Genomic DNA, 18,393 nt, shown 5'->3' with positions numbered 1-18,393 from the left:
ATTGTCTGAGGCAGAATTTTGCTGACTGTTGTTGGGTCGCATAATGCGGCCTGCTGAAATGAGTACAGCGCTCAAAAATAATGGAACCGACATCACTTACTTTTACTCTCTGACCACATGGTCTGGGCTCTGGGACTTTTATAATATCCCACGCACAAGTTATGGTCATTATCATCATAGTCACATGTGACGGAGTCCAACATTCATTCCCCCCACACATTGCAAGATGGGATGACCCATTCCCAACCTAACATTCCTCCTTTACCCAAACAAAAAAAAAATATAATGCAAACACAAAATAAAACAAAACATGTTAGACCCTGCACTGGACACAGTATAAATGTAAACATCATATACACATATTTGTTTCAAGTAGGCCATATCAGCATTGCATGAAGATTGTAAATTGCATAGGTACAGTATTACCTCATAACATTGTTAAGAAAAAACATTCTCAGCGTAATATAAAATTCTTTAACTTTGTGGATGTCGCTGACTGAGGTTGCAAATCAGACCTCCCCATACCTTGCCTCTGGGAACCTGCTTCATCTCGTTTAGGCTCACTTCGACTGATGTCGGGGTCATCTCTCCAACCGTTCCCCTGTGACTCGGTAAACTTATTAGCTGGTGTTGACCAGCCACCCCCGAGGCAATGAAGGGAAAGACAAACGGTCCCATCTTGCAGATAATATTGTCCTTGTCATTGCCAAACTGCTCCGTGGGCTGTGTGCTATCTGCGTTTACTGGCTCAGAGTCTGTCTACTGGTACAGTTTAAAGAACAATATGTTCCTTGTGATTGTTTCACCAGCCTTCTGGGAAGTGACCATAATTCCTTTGACAGCATTCACTCTCCATGGGTGAATCTCGAAAGGCAACATAAACTTGCTCCTTGGTGCCTATTATTTACAAGTACCAAATCACCAATTCAGATATCACATCACTTGGCTAGTCTTCTCTTTAGATGCTGTCATTTTGTGCACTGCGCTGATGCAACGCATCAGCCACCTTGTCTCAGATCACAGAAGGTTCTCCAACATGGCAAATAGTGTCTCCCAACATCAGGTTCATACACAGTGTGCTGCAGGAGACTCTGGTGGTAGCATGAGGAGTTAGACAGTACTCACGGAGGAAAACATACAAAGCACACTCCATATTCTGACCATTGGCCAATGCAGTTCTCAAGACTTTGTTTAGAGTCTGCATGAAGCGCCCTTCCTCACCGTTCGCTTGCGGCCACCGGGGAGTGATTTTGCGATGATGAACTCCTCTAGAGGCCAAGTACTCAGCAAACTCTTGACTAGAAAAAGGGGTATTATTGTCAGTCCTAAGTTCATTCAAAAGTCCATTCATGGCCATAAACTTCTCCAAACGAGTTATGGTTTGGGCCACCATTACTGAGTCTAGAATCTCCACTTCAGGATACTTTGAAAAATGATCTATCACCACCAACATGTGGCAACCACCATGGAGGCTCCCAAAATCGGCACTTGCCCTATACCATAGGATGGATGGAATGGACTCTGTAATGGGGGATGCAGACAGTTTGGCCAGACCAGCAGCTTGACACATGGAACATTGCCTCACCATCTAAACATGGGAACCGTTCTTTGCACTGGAGTCTGGATTTTGTTTTCACTACACCTTGGTGGGCAGAGTGGGTCACGCCCACCACCTGTTTTTGCAACAATGCTAGAATGACCAATCGAGGGCCCCTCAGGAGACACCCTTTGGGGGAAACAGCAAGTTCTTTCCTGACATTGTTTAACAATTATAATGTCAATTGAGCTTCATCTGTGCAGCAGGACGTGTTGTGCATGAGTATGTGCCAGTTCCCTGAGGCTACATCTGGGATTGGTAACTTAAGACAGTCATCAGACTTGGTTGCTGCTACAATTTCATTAAGGGAGATGGGCAGAGGCCGTAATCGCTCCACCATCAGTCGCACGTACTCTTCCACATCTTCAACATCAAATACCTCACTGATGGTGGCTGGTCTTGCATGCTGGAGCAGGTAGTCAGCTGGATTTTGATATCCTGGTTGATAGACCACTGGGAAGTGGTATTCTTGAAGCTTACGGATCCACTTCTTGATCCTGGAAGGTGGTTTGGAGGATGATCCATTCAACAGGGGTATGAGTGGGTTATGGTCTGTGTGAATTGTAAACGGTTGGCCGTAAAGATATATAGATGGAAATTGCGACAACCCCAATGGACTTCAATGGCTTCCTTTTCAATATGAGAGTATTGCTGCTCAGTATCTGTTAAAGCACGACTAGCATATGCCACAGGAGCCCACTCACCATCATCTCATTTTTTAGATATTACTGCCCCAAGGCCAGTGGGGCTGGCATCCACTGACAATTCCAATTCCTTGCAAGGATCAAAGTAAACAAAATTAGTGACTGCGGACAGAGCATTTTTAGTTACTTGGAATGCCTCCTCTAGGAACGTGAGGGTGGTCAAATTTACAATTAATCGCCCACAGTATGCAACCATCCCCAAAAAACTGTAGACACCTGAAATGTTGGTGGGTGCTGGGCCTGATTGAATGTCTCAAACCTTCATCAGATCAGCATTACACCATTTGCAGAGAATTGGTAGCCGAAGGAAGCAATCTCCATCTGGAGAAAAACACATTTCTCACAGTGTAGGGTGAGCCCACTGTCCTGTAGTTATTTGAACGTCGCAATCAGCCTATCAAGATTCCACTCTATAGTTGGAGCATGTATTAGGATGTCATCATTGATATTGATGACCCCTTCTAGTCCAGCCAACATTCCCCAGATTGTGTCTTGAAAGACCTGCTGTACTTGATACTCCAAAGCTGAGGTGATTGTACCTTCTTAAACCTACTTACTTGGGTGTAAGGTTTTGTAATGTTTTTTTTACTTTGGAACCAGCAGCAGCTGAGGGTACACTGCTCGGTGATCCATTTTAGAGAACCCTCTTGATTCACTCACTTTAGCAACAATATCATCTACGGTGGGCATCAGGTGACGTTCACAACGGATGGCCATATTAGGCAGACACATGTCGACAGAGATCCTGACCTCGTTGGGCTGTTTAGGCTTGCGAGCAACTACAATCAGGGACCCCCTGGGTGTTCGGCCATCCACCCACTCAATGATCTCTGCCTGTTCCAATTTTCTCAGCTCATCCTCCACCTTAGGGTGTAGATGGAATGCCACTCGGCGATGTCTCAGTGTAACTAGCTGGATTGATTCCTTGATGTGGAGAAGTATGAGACGTCCTTCAGACATCCAATGCCATTGATTAGTTGCAAGAATTCGGCTAACAAATCATTCACTCTCCCTAGGTGCATACTGAAGGCAAAACAGGCGAAATTGAGCCCTTCCACCAACCGGTAGTCAGCAGCATTCCAGACCCACTGTTGGTGGCATACACCTTGGCCCATGCTGACTGTGACTCATGCAAGATTTCTGACGTGAACATCCCTGCCATGGGTGTGGCATTGAAGACTCAAAAGCATAAACCTGGGTGGCGGTGGGGCAGAGGACTGGCCGTTTTGGGTAGGATCTGTAACACTAACTGTGCCAAAATGTTTATGGAAACTCTGGTGTCAATCAGAGCCAGGATCTGGTAGCCCGAGAGAAGGATGGTGCACTTCGGGATGCACTATCGAGGGTACTCTCCTGGCTGAAATGGCATGTATGACGTGTACTGCCCCTTCCACATCATCATCATTCACCCACATCTTCTTCATAGCCCGAGACCATCAGTGTATGTACTACATTGGTTTTTGTGTTTTTTGAGAAGCAGATGGACAGCATACTTTGGTGAAGTGATTTAATTTGTTGCAGTTGGAGCACCTTTTTCCTTGGGCAGGGCAGGGTACACCCCTTGATGGGAGTAGGGTCCTCTGCATGTGTTACACACGCTAGTGCTTGCAGCAAGTTTGGGTTGAGCTTTTTTCTTGTTTGGCCCCTCATATGTCTCCGCGTTCACTGGCTCTGTCTTTACTTGTCATTGTAGTGCCACTTCCATGTGTGCGGCGCTCACCTTCGAAAGTTCTTTTGACCGCCCCATTGTAAGCATGTCAGCCATGGACATCCACTGTACCTGCATGATGTTCTCCCTCAGCTTGACAGAGAGGCATCCTTGTATAAACTGTGCTTGAATCTCATCATCAGTGTCAGGCAATGTGAAAGTACTAGCAAGTTCATTTAGTCACTCATAGAAAGTGTCCACTGATTCTTCAGGAAGTTGCCTGGCTTGGCGCTGGAGAAACCACTCGTAGAAATGGTTTGCAAGCAGTTCCAAGTGTGCAGTGAGGGCCCGCTTCAAAGTTTGGTATGTGAAAGGTAGACATTCATCAAATACCTACTTCCCAAGCTTGTGAATGGTGGCACCCCCTACATGTAGGAGCATTGCGCAAACACAAAATAAAACAAAACATGTTAGGCCCTGCACTGGACACAATACAAATGTAAACATCATGTACACAAATTTGCTTCAAGTAGGTCACATCAGCAAACTAAATTTCTAGCCTCTCGACCCGGTCTTTTCATCGAGCTGCTTGTGCAGATGGGGTAGCCTCCGTGACAAAAGGCTCAAGGGCGGGAATGGAAGCCATCATGGATCAAACCTTAATCCTGTGAATGGGAAAAAAATTGTCTAGTATAACTGCTGGGCAAAATGTAGCACGCACTGGTGCCTGCTCTGTTCGTCAGGAGGGTAGCCCCTTTAAAGGTGATAAATTGGGCGCCACGCACATATCAGGAGCCACCAGCAGACATCAGGAAGGACTCACAGTGTGGCAGGCAACAAGCAGGAGGCTTTCTTTTATTTTTAGTGCAGGCAACGTCCACAACAAAAATGAGAATTTTTCCCAGGCAGCAGATATCAGAAATGACTCACGGTTTGGCAGGAAGCAATGAGCATGCTTAGTTGTACTTTTGTGCAGGCAAATGTCCGTTGTTAAAGAAACGAGGGCAGGGCCCTCAGGAATCTGGAGCATTAAGAGCAACTCTCCTCCAGATGTCAGATTCAGGCAATAGACAGAGCATACCAGCACACCTTAGGGCAGCCTCAGCTCCATGGACAGGGGCGCAAAGAGCGAACAACGGTCACGGTCTCAGTGCCACATGTGAGCTGTGCTGTGCAGTTGAAAATGTGCCCTTTGAGGGGCCGCCAATGCAGTCGAGCAGCCCGCTGTATTGGTACGAGCAACCGCCTCAACCCTGGTCTACAGTGTGACTGGGAGCAACAGGCAACCCTCCCTGGCCGACGACCCACAATTGGTAAGCGACACACTGTGCCAGCAAACTGCACTAAGTTACAGGGGAGCCAATGAAATTGTGAGGACTGTATGGTGGGGAAAGGTGCACAGGGTTAGGAGGTGGGAAGCACCGTTTTCCCCCTTCACCAATTTGTTGGGTCACGTAATGCGGCTTGCAGAAACGAGTACATTGCTTAGAATAATTGACCCGATACCAGTTACTTTTACTTTCCGTCTGCGAGGTCCTGGCCCTGGGCCTTTCATTATATCCCTTGCAGACGTAATGGTCATTACCATTGTAGCCACATGTGAAGGGGTACAACACTCATTTCCCCTCCCTCCTCTTACAGGATGGGATGACCCATCCCAACATAACTGCCATTGGACTAATTAAGTGGCAAGTGGGGTAGGAGCAATGGCAAGCTGACTTTGAAAGAAATACCTGTATGTAGTGAAAAATGTTCTGAAAATCAGAATTAATTATATGGGAAGGGTCGTTATGGGTCTCTTTCACGAATTGTGTATCATTGTTTTAAATGAAAAATATTTGGCCAGTCTCCAGATTTAGCTTCTAATTATAGCAATTAAGTTGTTACCTATTTCTGGTGATCTCGATGCATTTATGGTGATACCACACGTGAAATTAGATTTTTGTTTGGTTGGCCCGTTCAAGAGGACATTACAGTTCCATCCTGCCTGTAACGATATGCCATCATTTCAAAGCATACATTCCACTCGTTTAAGAATATGACATTGATGTAATGCCTTGTGTTTACAAAATAGCCTCATTCATGTATTTACCAAACTAGAGCTAGGAAATGCTCTACCTAATGATTATCGTGATTCGATCATGATCATGATACGTGTATGTGAATACTCTAATCATCATAAATAGCTTCACATCTTCAAGTATAATTATTGAGCCAATGCTTGTTTCTTCAAAGAGTGTTATTTAATGCTTCTCTTAAGTGTGTTTTCTTTTTGGAGAAGACAATGTTTTCTAAGCAGAATTTGTTAAAATTATGTTTCTTTTTTCATTAGCATCCTGTAACATGGCAGCCATCCAAGGAAGGAGATCGGCTTATTGGACGTGTTATCCTTAACAAAAGGACGAGCATGCCAAAAGAGTCAGGTGCACTACTGGGGCTGAAAGTAAGTGTCTTGTGGATAGAACGTTCTGCTGATGAGTGATTTGAAGAGTTTTGGGTAGCTAATAATAATCAGTAAGCTAAAACCTTGAACTCATAATTGTTCAATGAATTATTTTGAGTACCCATTCCAAATAAAATGTTTTAAACTTGGCCTCCTTACTCTTTATGGAAATTCATAGATTATAACCCAGGGGGAGAACCTTCATTATGTATAATATTTTTGTAGCAAGATCAGTCCGACAGTTGGTACATGTCCCATGTATGAATCCCTCCATCTCCCAAATCTATAGATCCCTATGGGCTGTGCGGAGGAGGTCGGTGTAGTTCTGGTTGGCTGTGTGCCCTACTATTGAACAGAGTTTAATGCCTACGTATGTAATATATCAGTGTGCCTCTGTGAAAGGGTGTTTTTCCTAGAGGGCCCTTCATCACTACCTCGAGACATTGAGTCCCTGTACCTGCAATGTTTGCTTATTCACCTTGAACCTCAACACACAGGACTGGAAATGTGGTCAGTGGATTAGTTAACATTAAGAAGACGTTGCCTTTATAGAGTGGTATCTTGTGTTCCATTTCACTAAATGTGAATTCTGTGATTTGGGGGTTTCTACATATTGCCTTAGCTAGTCATTTCCATATTGTGCATAAACAAAAGTGGGCATAGGAGACAGCCCTGCTGCGTTCCTCTCTGTATTGCAATGAGACCCGAGGTTGTGGTGTTAACTTGGGTCCGGACATCTGGGTGGTTGTACCTGCTAAACACCCATCTCTGGAATTTGGATCTCTTTCCCCCCCTACCAAGGACCTCCTGGAGGAAGGACCACTGGACTCTATGTAACTATTTCTCAGCATTGACAGAAAATAAGAAGGCTGTTACTTTGATGTGTGCTGTTTATCCATTATATGTAATATGCGTTTTGTGTTGGGGCATCCTCTTTCTGGGATGAACCCATCTGGTCTGGGCCCATGAGGTCTTGCATATAAGGAGCTAATTGCTGGGCAAGGATGCCCATGAATATCTTTGAGTCAACGGTGAGAAGTGAAATGGGGTGGTAAGAAGTGCAGACTGAAGGGTACTTGCCCGGTTTGGGTATTATTACGATTACAGCTGTTTTCATCGAGGGGGTGAGAGATGCAGTGTCTGACAAAGGGTATAGAGCTTAGCTGGTAAAGGAGCTAATTGTGGACAGAACATCTTGTAGAAGGCTGCTGTAAAACTATTGGGGCCTGGAGTCTTCCCAGTCTGTAGTTTGGAAATACTAGTTATGGCTTTCTCCACCATTATGTTTCCCTTCACTTTTCCAGATTGGTATGTTGTGAAGGTCGTTAGTGGAGTTGCGTCTAGATAGGTTTGTATCATTCTGGTGGGGGAAGGTTCTGAATTTATAGCGTGGAGTAGTATATTCAGAAAGCTTCAGCTATCCTCTGTTGGGAGAAGGTTTTCAAGTGTATAGAGTGGAGTAGTATATTCAGAAAGCTTCAGCTTCAGTGTAGGTGGTATCTCCAGTGTGGGTGATAATTTGGGCCATATTATCTCTCTGCTGTTTTGCTTTGAGTTTGCAATCTAGCAGTTTCCTGCTTTATCTCCCTCAGTGTAATATCTATGTTTGGTACCCAGTAATGCATACTCTGTGACCTCCCAGTCCACAGCTTAATGCTGACCTTTCAGGAGCCCGAGCCTTGATGCTGGATCAGCAGGTCATTCACTTTCCCTTCCTGTTCCCTATACTTTGCCCTCCTGTCTGCGTTAAGTTTAGCCTTGATAGCTATAAGTTCCCCCCAGAGGACCGCCTTTAGAGCATCCCACATCTGAAAATTTGTGAGGCTGACCTTTCGTTCTTCATCAGATAGATGGAGAGACGACTCTGGGTAGACACTATGGCCCTCATTACAACCCTGGCGGTCGGTGTTAAAGTGGCGGTAATAGCGTCAACAGGCCGGCGGTAAAAAAAATGGAATCACGACCATGGCGGAAACCGCCAACACAGACAGCCACTTTAACACTCCGACCGCCACAGCGGTAGAAACAAACATGCGGCGGTAACTGCCAACAGACAGGCGGAACACAATGTACCGCCCACTGTATTACAAGGCACCAATCCGCCACCTTTTCTGGGGCGGTACCAATGCCATCAAAAGCACAGTGGAAACAGGACTTGGAACGGAAACCACTCACCTCTCGACACTCAACGAGGAACCAGGACACCATGGAGCCCGAGTTACAGGTCCTGCCCATGTTGGTTTACCTCCTCTTCTACCAGGAGGAGCAAAGACGCCAGTGCCGACCACGGTGAGTACTGCACCTAGCACACAGGGGAGAGGGGGAGGAAAGAGAGAGTGACACACACACGCAACACCCCCACCCTCACCCACAACAACATACACACAAATACATGCAACAACATTACATTTACACTCCGTCACCCCATGGAAGAACGCAAGGACAAAATTAAATGATTGTAACGAGTGTAATCATTGAAAAATCAGATAGGCCAAGATAAATGTAAATCATCAGTATATACAAATATGTACAGCAACTACACTACAAGTCCGGATAGTATTGAGTCATTGTCCGTGGACCAGTGGTCCCAAAATGCATGGGCGAAGCCCACACATGATACCTGACTTGAAACGGAGAGAACACTGCTGGGGCATCAGATCGAGAAAAAAAACAGGCACCTCAGGGGAGGGGGGCACCTCAGCTGGATGAACAGATGACGCCACTGCTCCACAAGGGAGCTCCATGCCCACAGTTTGGTCCTGGGGAGTGTAAAGCCACAGTCTCTCAAGTCTCACAAGAGGGTGGTTTGCCCACTGCTTTATCCTAGGGAGTGCAAAGCCACAGTCTCTCAAGTCTCACAAGTGGGTGGTTTGCCCACTGCTTTATCCTGGGGAGTGCAAAGCCACAGTCTCTCAAGTGGATGTTTTTCTCCACTTGTTCTGGAGGGGGCATTGTGCCCAGAGTGCTTCATTCTGCCAAGGACTGGGGTTGTGGATGCTTTTCTCCACTGGTTCTGGAGGGGGCTTTGTGACCAGAGTGCTTCATCCTGCCAAGGACTGTGTGAGTGGATGCTTTTTTCCACTGGTTCTGGAGGGGGCATTGTGCCCAGAGTGCTTCATCCTGCCAAGGACTGGGTGAGTGGATGCTTTTCTCCACTGCTTCTAGAGGGGGCATTGTGCCCAGAGTGCTTCATCCTGCCAAGGACTGTGTGAGTGGATGCATTTCTCCGCTGTTTGTGGAGGGGGCATTGTGCCCAGAGTGCTTCATCCTGCCAAGGACTGTGTGAGTGGATGCTTTTTTCCACTGGTTCTGGAGGGGGCATTGTGCCCAGAGTGCTTCATCCTGCCAAGGACTGGGTGAGTGGATGCTTTTCTCCACTGCTTCTAGAGGGGGCATTGTGCCCAGAGTGCTTCATCCTGCCAAGGACTGTGTGAGTGGATGCTTTTCTCCACTGGTTCGGGAGGGGGCATTGTGCCCAGAGTGCGTCACATGCAGTGTGGCAGGTCCCATTCCCTCACCTGGGTGTGTGTGCCACAAGATTGCCTGGGGACAGGTAGCATGATACTCCATGGAGGCAGAGACACACTCCACCCAGCTGTGACTTTGCCTGCCACCTGCTGGTACAAATAGTGCTGGGTGTTGTGCCTCATGTACGCTGTGCAGGGTCCAGGCCGTCTCCTGCAGCCTCAGACGGCTGCCCACTGGGGATGTTAGCCATGTCAGCTGTGGTGGCACTGTCTGAGCACGTTGCGGGGCTGATGGCGTGGGTGCGGCGGTGTCTGTGGCGGAGATGCTGCCAGGGGGTGATTGTGTCAGCACCTGTGGAGGGAGACAGCAGGACGTCCCCTTCAGCCTCGGACAGCTGCCCACTGGGGATGATGCTGGGGACTGTTGCAGAGGCAGCAGACATGCAGATGGCAGTGCAGGTGGCCGTGCAGGTGGCGGTGCAGGTGGTGGTGTCCACCGCCATACAGGTTACTGTTCTGATTACCAGAAGGGGTGACTCTGGTCCCTCAGCCGGAGGCTCCATGCCCTGTCCTGACTTCCCCTTCGCCTTGTGTCCCTTCCCCACCTTGGATGTCGCTGCTGGTCCCTTGGCACTGTCCCCTTTTGCCTTGGAGGAGCCCCTGCTGGGTGGTTCGTGCGGCTTTTCCCTACGGCATGTGAGCACCTTCTTCACTTTGGCAAGTGGCGGAATGGGCTGATCCCTGGCCTCGCTAGGTGGCACACTGGCAGCCCTGCTGGGTGCTGCCCGCGATGTGACCGGACTTGCTGAGACCACAGTGCTGGAGGATTTGGTGGCTGAGGTGCTGGGCTAGGACCTGGACAACCTGGCCCTAGGGCAAAGACGGGGGGAGGTGTATGGAAGAGTTTATGTTAGCCAGGAAGAGTTTCTTAGACACACTGGGACGGGAAGGTGGAGGGGGTTTGAGAGTGGAGGAAGAGGTAGTGCTTGTAGGAGGTGTACGTCTTCTGAATTTGGGTGTAGGGGCATGGGCCGGAGGCTGTTGTGAGGTGGATGGCTGTTGGGTGGGTGGGTGCCTGTGTTTGTGTAGTTTGGGAGGAGGGCTCACGTACACACTGGGAGAGGACACAGGGGACGTGTGCATGGTAGTAGGGGTGGTGATTGCACGTGAGCGGTGTGTGGTGATGGGCCTTCTGGTGATGGAGGTAGTGGCTGAGGATGTAGTGCATGCAGGTGTGGGTGGAGACGAGACAGGGAGGGAGGAGGAGGACGTGGAGGAGGGGGACACAGTGGAGGCAGTGGATGTTGGTGTGTCTGCATGGGTATGGTGCTTGTGTGAGTGCCTGTGGGATGTGTGGTGCTTATGTTTGCCATGTCCACTCTTGTGTGTTGATGTGTGCATGCTGGTCTGATGGTGTGCTTTGGGATAGGCTGAGGTACAGGGGATTGGTTCTGTGTAGAGGAAGTTGGAGGGGGGAGGCTGAACACAGGGACAATGGCTGCCATCAGTGCTGAGGCCAGAGCCTGAAATGCTCTCTGTTGGGCCACCACGCCAGAATGAATGCCCTCCAGGTATGCATTTGTTTTTTTACAAATGCCTCTTGACACCCTGGATGGCATTCAAAATGGTTGATTGAGGGATCTCAGGAGGTCAATAGCCTCCTCACTGAGGGCAGCAGGGCTGACTGGGGCAGGGCCTGAGGTGCCTGGGGCGAAGGAGATGCCCACCCTCCTGGGTGAGCGGGCATGGGAAACTCGATGAGGGGCTCCTGGGAGGGCGTTGCTGGTAGGAGGGGTGGCGACTGTACCTGTTGTTTTGGTGGGCACAGAGGTGCCCGCCACCGCAAGGGAGCTCCCATCAGAGGAGGAGTCGCTGTCGCTGGTATCTGCTCCTGTCCCCGTCGTGGAGCTCCCCTCGCCCTCCGTCCCCCTGGTGCCTTCAAGCTCTGTAAATTCACCCTCCTAAGCCATGTGGGTAGCAGCTCCCTCCTGCTCCAGTGCCAATGCTCCTCCGCCAAATGATGCTAATGCACGAAAGGACAGGGTGACAAAACAAAAAGGGGGGAAGCCAGAAGAGAAACATGGTCAATGTCTGCAACACCACTACCATTGGCAGACACAATACACAGGGAGCGGTCCTATGCACTAGTGCATGCACTAACAGTGCAGTGGAAAAGCACATGCCCATGGGGGACTCTGTCTAGACCCATTCCATGCACAGCTGAAACCCATAGGGGCCTGACTAGAGGACAACTACGGCCTTTGGGGTTGGAGTAGCACTGAGCCTGCAAAAAAATGGATGTATCTTGGCGCGTCTGCCCTGGCCTATGAGAACCCACAGCTCACCTCCCCCACCCAGACACCACGTCAATAGTGCAGAGTCGGCTGAATGAGACTGTACTCACCCCTTTGTGGCTGCTGTGATGCCCTCAAGCGCCCACCCAACTCAGGATATGCCACCGCCATGATCCAGTACATCAGGGAGGTCATGGTGCGACGGGCACCCCTTCCACATTGGGAGGCCATCCCCAGCTGGGCCTCCGCCATCTTATTGCTCCAGCGGTGCAGGTCCTCCCATCTTTTCTGGCAGTGGGTGCTCCGTCTATGGTAGACCCCCAGGGTCCACACTTCCTTGGCGATGGCACGCCAAATACCCTTCTTCTGGTGGGCGCTGTTCTTCTCACACATTGGCCACAAACCTCCCACCCTGGCCCAGAAAAACATACACACACCATCCTCACATGCTGGCCTGTTCCCCCCCCTCGTCTCTTCCATACACGACACTTCATACAATCATGTGCCATCCACCAAGCACACAGTTTACTCACCTGTTAGTCTGCAGGACCGTAGAGTTGCGTGTACTGGGGGAGGACCCCATCCACCAGTTTCTCCAACTCCTCCACAGTGAAGGCAAGGGCCCTTTCCCCAGACACTGTAGCCATTGTCGCTTCCAGACTCAGGTCACAGCAGCAGTTGCAGTGTAGGTCCTCTCCTGTTGAAGGTCAGGTATCAAGTGAGTGAACAGATAGAAAATGGTGGTCACGTCCGTGGCGGTGCGTACCGTCACCGCGGGCGTACATCGTCATTGGCTTCTGGAACCGATAGGGCCCAATGATAACCAATGCTGAATTGCACAGCGGTCTTTGACCGCCTACCGCGAAACACAATGCCAGCAAAGTTACCTCATTTCCCCTTGTCAGTCCTTACAGGTCAGGCAGCCGCCATTTCAGGGGGCCACATGGCAGCCAGCTAACTGCGTCACAGCATTTTTGGCCAGGAATACGGACAGACAAAGGCTCACAGAGATTATTTCACAATTGTGCTAAACAGCCTTGTGAAACCCATGTGGTGTATGACCCTCTGCTCACCCATCTCCTCCATAGAGCACATCCGCTGGGGCAGGTGATAAGATGTCGTCATCCTCCAGTATACAGACCCTTGGTGGACCTGTTGACAATGGAAGACAGACACATCATTATCACTTACAGACTTGATCGTGCCACAATCCAGGAACTGTGTGCCCAATTGGAGCCAGACCTGATGTCAGCTATCCGCCATCCCACAGGTATCCCCCCTCTAGTGCAGGTCCTGTCAGTGCTCCATTTCCTGGCAAGTGGGTCCTTTCAAACAACAGTGGCCATGGCATCAGGGATGTCACAGCCAATGTTCTCTAACGTATTGTCCAGAGTGTTATCTGCCCTGCTGAAACAAATTCGCAGCTGCATTGTTTTCCCTCAAGTGGAGGATTTGCCCACAGTGAAGGATGACTTCTATGCCCTGGGACATATCCTCAACATTATTGGTACCATTGATGGTACACATGTGGCATTTGTTCCCCCCGCAGGAATGAACCGGTGTTCAGAAACCGGAAAAGCTACCATTCAATGAATGTGCTGATGGTGTGTTTGGCAGACCAGTACATCTCCCATGTGAATGCCAAGTAGCCTGGCTCAGTGCATGACGCTTACATTTTGAGGAATAGCAGCATCCCTTATGTGATGGGGCAACTCCAGAGGCACCGTTTGTGGCTAATAGGTGAGCCTAAGGTCCCCACACAGTTTAAATAGTTGTCTGGGTATGGGAGAGTCCCTAATGGTTGGAGGATGTCTCACTGTTGTCCCTCGATATTCGCAGGTGACTCTGGTTACCCCAACCTGTCATGTCTACTGACCCCAGTGAGGCATCCCAGGACAAGGGCAGAGGAACACTACAATGAGGCACATGGGAGAACTAGGAGGATAATAGAGCACACCTTCGGCCTCCTGAAGGCCAGAATCTGGTGCCTCCATCTGACAGGTGGATCCCTATACTACTCACCGAAGAAAGTGTGCCAGATCATCATGGCATGCTGTATGTTGCACAACCTAGCTTTGCGACGCCAGGAGCCTTTTCTGCAGGAGGATGGGCCTGATGCTGGTCTTGTGGCCGCTGTGGAGCCTGTGGACATTGAAGAAGAGGAGGCAGAAGAAGAAGATATAGACAACCGAAACAACATCATCATGCAATACTTCCAGTGAGACACAGGTAAGAGGATGGCACTGCTTCTCACATCTCATACTACTGTAGGACACAGCATAAATCTGCCTTTTAACCTCTGTGTATGGACACTGACATGTCACTTTGGCTTTCCATTTCATAGATCTGGGTTCTACTCTGCTATGTTTACTGCTGCCCAACAACTGTGTAACTATGGTATGTGAACATGAACATTGACATTGATAGATTTCCAAAAGGTTGCAATTACACATTTGTAAAAGTAAAGACTGACTCCAGATTGATTTGTGATTCAAGGGTGTTTATTTCTGTGCCAATAAGTGGAGGGGTGTGTGCAATGGGCTGGGGTCATGGTGGAGGAATGTCCATGGTAGAGTTCAGTTTCTTGGTCTCACAGGTGCATTGTCCAAGGGGGCATAGGAAGTGGAGCAATGGCAGTTTAAGGTAGACAGGGTGACAAAGTGGGACAGAACGGTGACAATCAGGAGGGTCTTATTTCCTGGCAGAGGTCTTGGCAATACTCCGTTTTGTTCCTGGATCTCAGGGACCGTTTGCGGGGTGGTTCCCCTTCTACAGGGGGTGGGGTGCTGGTGGCCTGTTGTTCCTGTGGCGGGGCCTCCTATCCACTAGCGCCGGCGTAGGTGGAGGGCTGTTCATCGTCCAGGCTAGTGTCAGGGGCCCGTTTGTGTGCCACTTTGTCCCTCATGGTGTTGGCCAGGGCTGCCAGCACCCCTGCAATGGTGACCAGGGTGGTGTTGATGAACTTCAAGTCCTCCCTGATCCCCAGGTAGTGTTCCTCCTGCAGCTGCTGGGTCTCCTGAAACTTGGCCAGTACCTTGCCCATGGTCTCCTGGGAATGATGGTATGCTCCCATGATTTTGGAGAGTGCCTCGTGGATAGTGGGTTCCCTGGGCTTGTCCTCCCCCTGTCACACAGCAGTCGTCCCAGCTACCCTGTTATCCTGTGCCTCTGTTCCGTGAACCGTGTGCCCACTGCCTCTGACCCCAGGTCCCTGATTGTCTTGGGGAGGTGGGTTTTCCTGTGGTCCCTGTAGTGGTAGACACACTGCTGATTGACGTGTCCTGGGGATAGTGGCATTGGCCCGCTGGTTGGGTGCTGTGGAGGTGTTTCCTGAGGGGGCAGGGTCTGTGGTGGCATGTGACAGGGGCAGGGGAGCTGACTGTCTCGAGGTTCCTGATGGGCCGGGCTGGTCATCTTGATCCAGGAGTGCAGAGCTGCTGTCATCACTGTGGGCCTTTTCTGTGGGGGGACTGGATATGTCTGGCACCTCCTGTCAGGTGACATTGGGTATGGGTCCTGTTGGGGTGTAAATGCATAGTTTTAGTATCTCTGTGTGCCATCTTGTGCAAGGGTGGGTTACCCTCTACTCCTGTGCTTGCCTTGTTGTGTTTGCCATTGTGTGATTGGTGTTTTGGGGTCTGTGTGGGGTTCTGTACTGGACATAGTTTGGCAATGGGTGTCCATGCTTTGGTGTTGCATGCAGGGCTTAGTTTTGGGATTGGTGGGTTGTGATAGTGGGGCATATGTGAGGTGTTGGAGTGATGGGGCGTGGGGTAGGGTGGGGGTAGCTGATGACATGCAGGTGGGGGGGTAAGAGTAGTAAAAATTTGACTTACCAGAGTCCACTCCTCCTGCTACTCCTGCGAGGCCCTCAGGATGCAGTATTGCCAAGACTTGCTCCTCCAATGTTGTTAGTTGTGGGGGAGGAGATGGTGGTCCACCGGCAGTCCTCTGTACTGCTACCTGGTGTCTGGATACCACGGAACGCACCATCCCCCGTAGGTCGTTCCACCTCTTCCTGATGTCATCCCGTGTTCTTGGATGCTGTCCCACTGCGTTGACCCTGTCGACGATTCTCCACCATACCTCCATCTTCCTAGCAATGGAGGTGTGCTGCACCTGTGATCCGAAAAGCTGTGGCTCTACCCGGATGATTTCCTCCACCATGACCCTGAGCTCCCCCTCAGAAAACCTGGGGTGTCTTTGAGGTGCCATGATGTGGTGTGGATGATGTGTGAGGTGATGTTTGTTGTGCTGTGTGAAATGTTGTGTTGCTGTGTATTCTTTGAGGTGCGTGGATGTTGTATGAGTGATGGTGTGGTGTGCTTGTGGATGCTGGTGTAGTGTTGGCTATTCTCTCTCTGTGCTTCTTCACAAAAATTTTGTTGTAAGAGGTTGTGGGTAATGTGGGGGTTTGTTTTATAGTGCTTTGGGTGTGGTGTGTGTATGTGTGTCAGGTGTGTGTATTTCGAATTGTCCAATGTGTTTGTGTTTTGTAAGTTTGTGTGTATTTTGAGCGCGGCGGTGTGTACCACTAATGGTTTACCGCGGTTGAAAGACCGCCGTGTTGATTCATGGGTCGTGATAGTGTGGGCATATTCTTGTTGGCATGACGGTGTAGGTTTTGGTATTGCCTGTTTATCACTGACCTTTGGTGTGGCGGACTTGTGTGGGTGTCTGTATTGTGGCAGATTTCGAGATGTGGGTTGTAATACCTGTAGCGGATTTCCGCTGCGGCCACGGTATGTTGGCGGCTTTCAGCGCGGCGGTAAGTGGGATTTACCGCCGGGGTTGTAATGAAGGCCTATGTCTGGCCACTTCAGAAGGTTGCCATTCAGTCGCCAGTCTCTCTGTTGTTGGGGGGATTTGGTTTCGTCTGGGTGTCTTACGGTGAGTAGTGCAGGGGTGTGATCGGATAGGGAGATGACCCCAGTGTCAACCTGCTGTATCCTTGGTATGAGCTGTTTTGTGCCTAAATAATAGTCTAATTTGATGTATGTCTAGTGTAACGCCAAGAACAATGTGTAGCCCCTAGAGTGGGTTGTTGAGCTCACCAGATATCTACCAGCTCAAGATCCTTAAGCCACGCTCGACTCGTATGTGAGAAGGCTCCTTTTTTCCCCATTCTATGCACTGTTGACCTGTCGCGATTAGTATCCCTCACCATATTAGATTCCCCCTCCTATGAGTATCACACATCCGGCATTGTCAGAAACTGGGAAATGGCTCCCCGTGAAAGCCTTCTTGGTTAAGGGTAAGGGTGCATACTTTGTAGAGCGTGAAGGTTTGTGATTGTTACATTATTTGCACCACCACCAGCCTATCTTGGATCTCAGCGATGGTAGATTGTATTTTGTCTGTAAACGTATTAGCAAGTAGTATAGCCAGTCCTCCCCTCTTAGCTGGGCTGGAAGACAGGATCTATTGAGTGAGCCAGCAGGTGCAGAGCCAGCTCCAGTCTTTTTTAAATAAGTGGGTTTCCTGTAGTAAGCACGTCACAACCTGAACTTTGAGCATACATGGCATGAAGCTGTGTTTCACTGGGGTGTTGAGGCCCCTAGTGCTTAGACTAACAATTCCCTGTGGTAGGTATGGGTAGTCTCGCTAAATATTCCTAGTGCTGTTAAGGTCTTCTCGGCTATTGTGCAAGTGGGCCAGTGTGACATGGAAGCTATATCAAGGTGTGGTCCTTAACTTCCCCTATGAGCGTATCAATGGAAATTAACAAATCTTGGCTCCCGGCAGCTGAAGAAATCCCTATGGATTGTGGGCTAGAATAGCACCCATTGGGTCCATGGTCAATCTTACCAGTCAGTAGTATGTCTCCTGGTTTAGTTCCAGCCCAGTTCCCTGTAGGATGTGTAACTGCATGTTCACTGTCCTGCTCACCCTGTTAGCAGTGTGTGCCAGGCTGTTGACCATAGTCTCATGGTGCAGTCTCCAAAGTTGGTTGTCTGTAGTTTGTTATGAATTTCCTGCCAATCTCTGTGCATTTCATCCTAATTTTGTCTATCTCTTGTCACTCTGGTCCATTTCTCGTCTCTCCGTACTAGTCACCCAGCTTTGGGTGGGGTGTTTGGTTGGGGTGCTGTCTCCTTTGGGTCCGGGAGCTCTAGGATTGTGGCAGCCTCCATGTTGTTGCAGATCGTCTTGGTCTCTCCCATCCAAGTAAAGAGCAGTCGGTACAGGTAAGCCCAGGAGTATTTCACTGCATTGCTTTGGAGGAAGGTAGTGATTGCT

The 18,393-nt window shown here is 49.4% G+C and overlaps 1 protein-coding gene across 7 annotated transcripts in view; it reads left to right on the top strand.

The window, feature by feature from the left end:
* The window catches only part of RIMS1 (regulating synaptic membrane exocytosis 1), a 2,255,956-nt gene that overhangs the window by 1,057,876 nt on the left and 1,179,687 nt on the right, over positions 1-18,393 (top strand). For all 7 annotated transcript variants that reach the window (XM_069235695.1, XM_069235694.1, XM_069235701.1 and 4 more), the window contains one exon: positions 6,282-6,392. In XM_069235695.1, the coding sequence (XP_069091796.1) occupies positions 6,282-6,392 (111 nt within the window). The remainder of the gene's footprint in view (positions 1-6,281; positions 6,393-18,393) is intronic.

The sequence above is a fragment of the Pleurodeles waltl genome, chromosome 5, assembly GCF_031143425.1.
Source record: "Pleurodeles waltl isolate 20211129_DDA chromosome 5, aPleWal1.hap1.20221129, whole genome shotgun sequence".
Taxonomy (NCBI): Eukaryota; Metazoa; Chordata; class Amphibia; order Caudata; family Salamandridae; genus Pleurodeles; species Pleurodeles waltl.
Note: the sequence above shows the minus strand (reverse complement) of the source record. Positions and strands in the feature narration are given on the sequence as shown.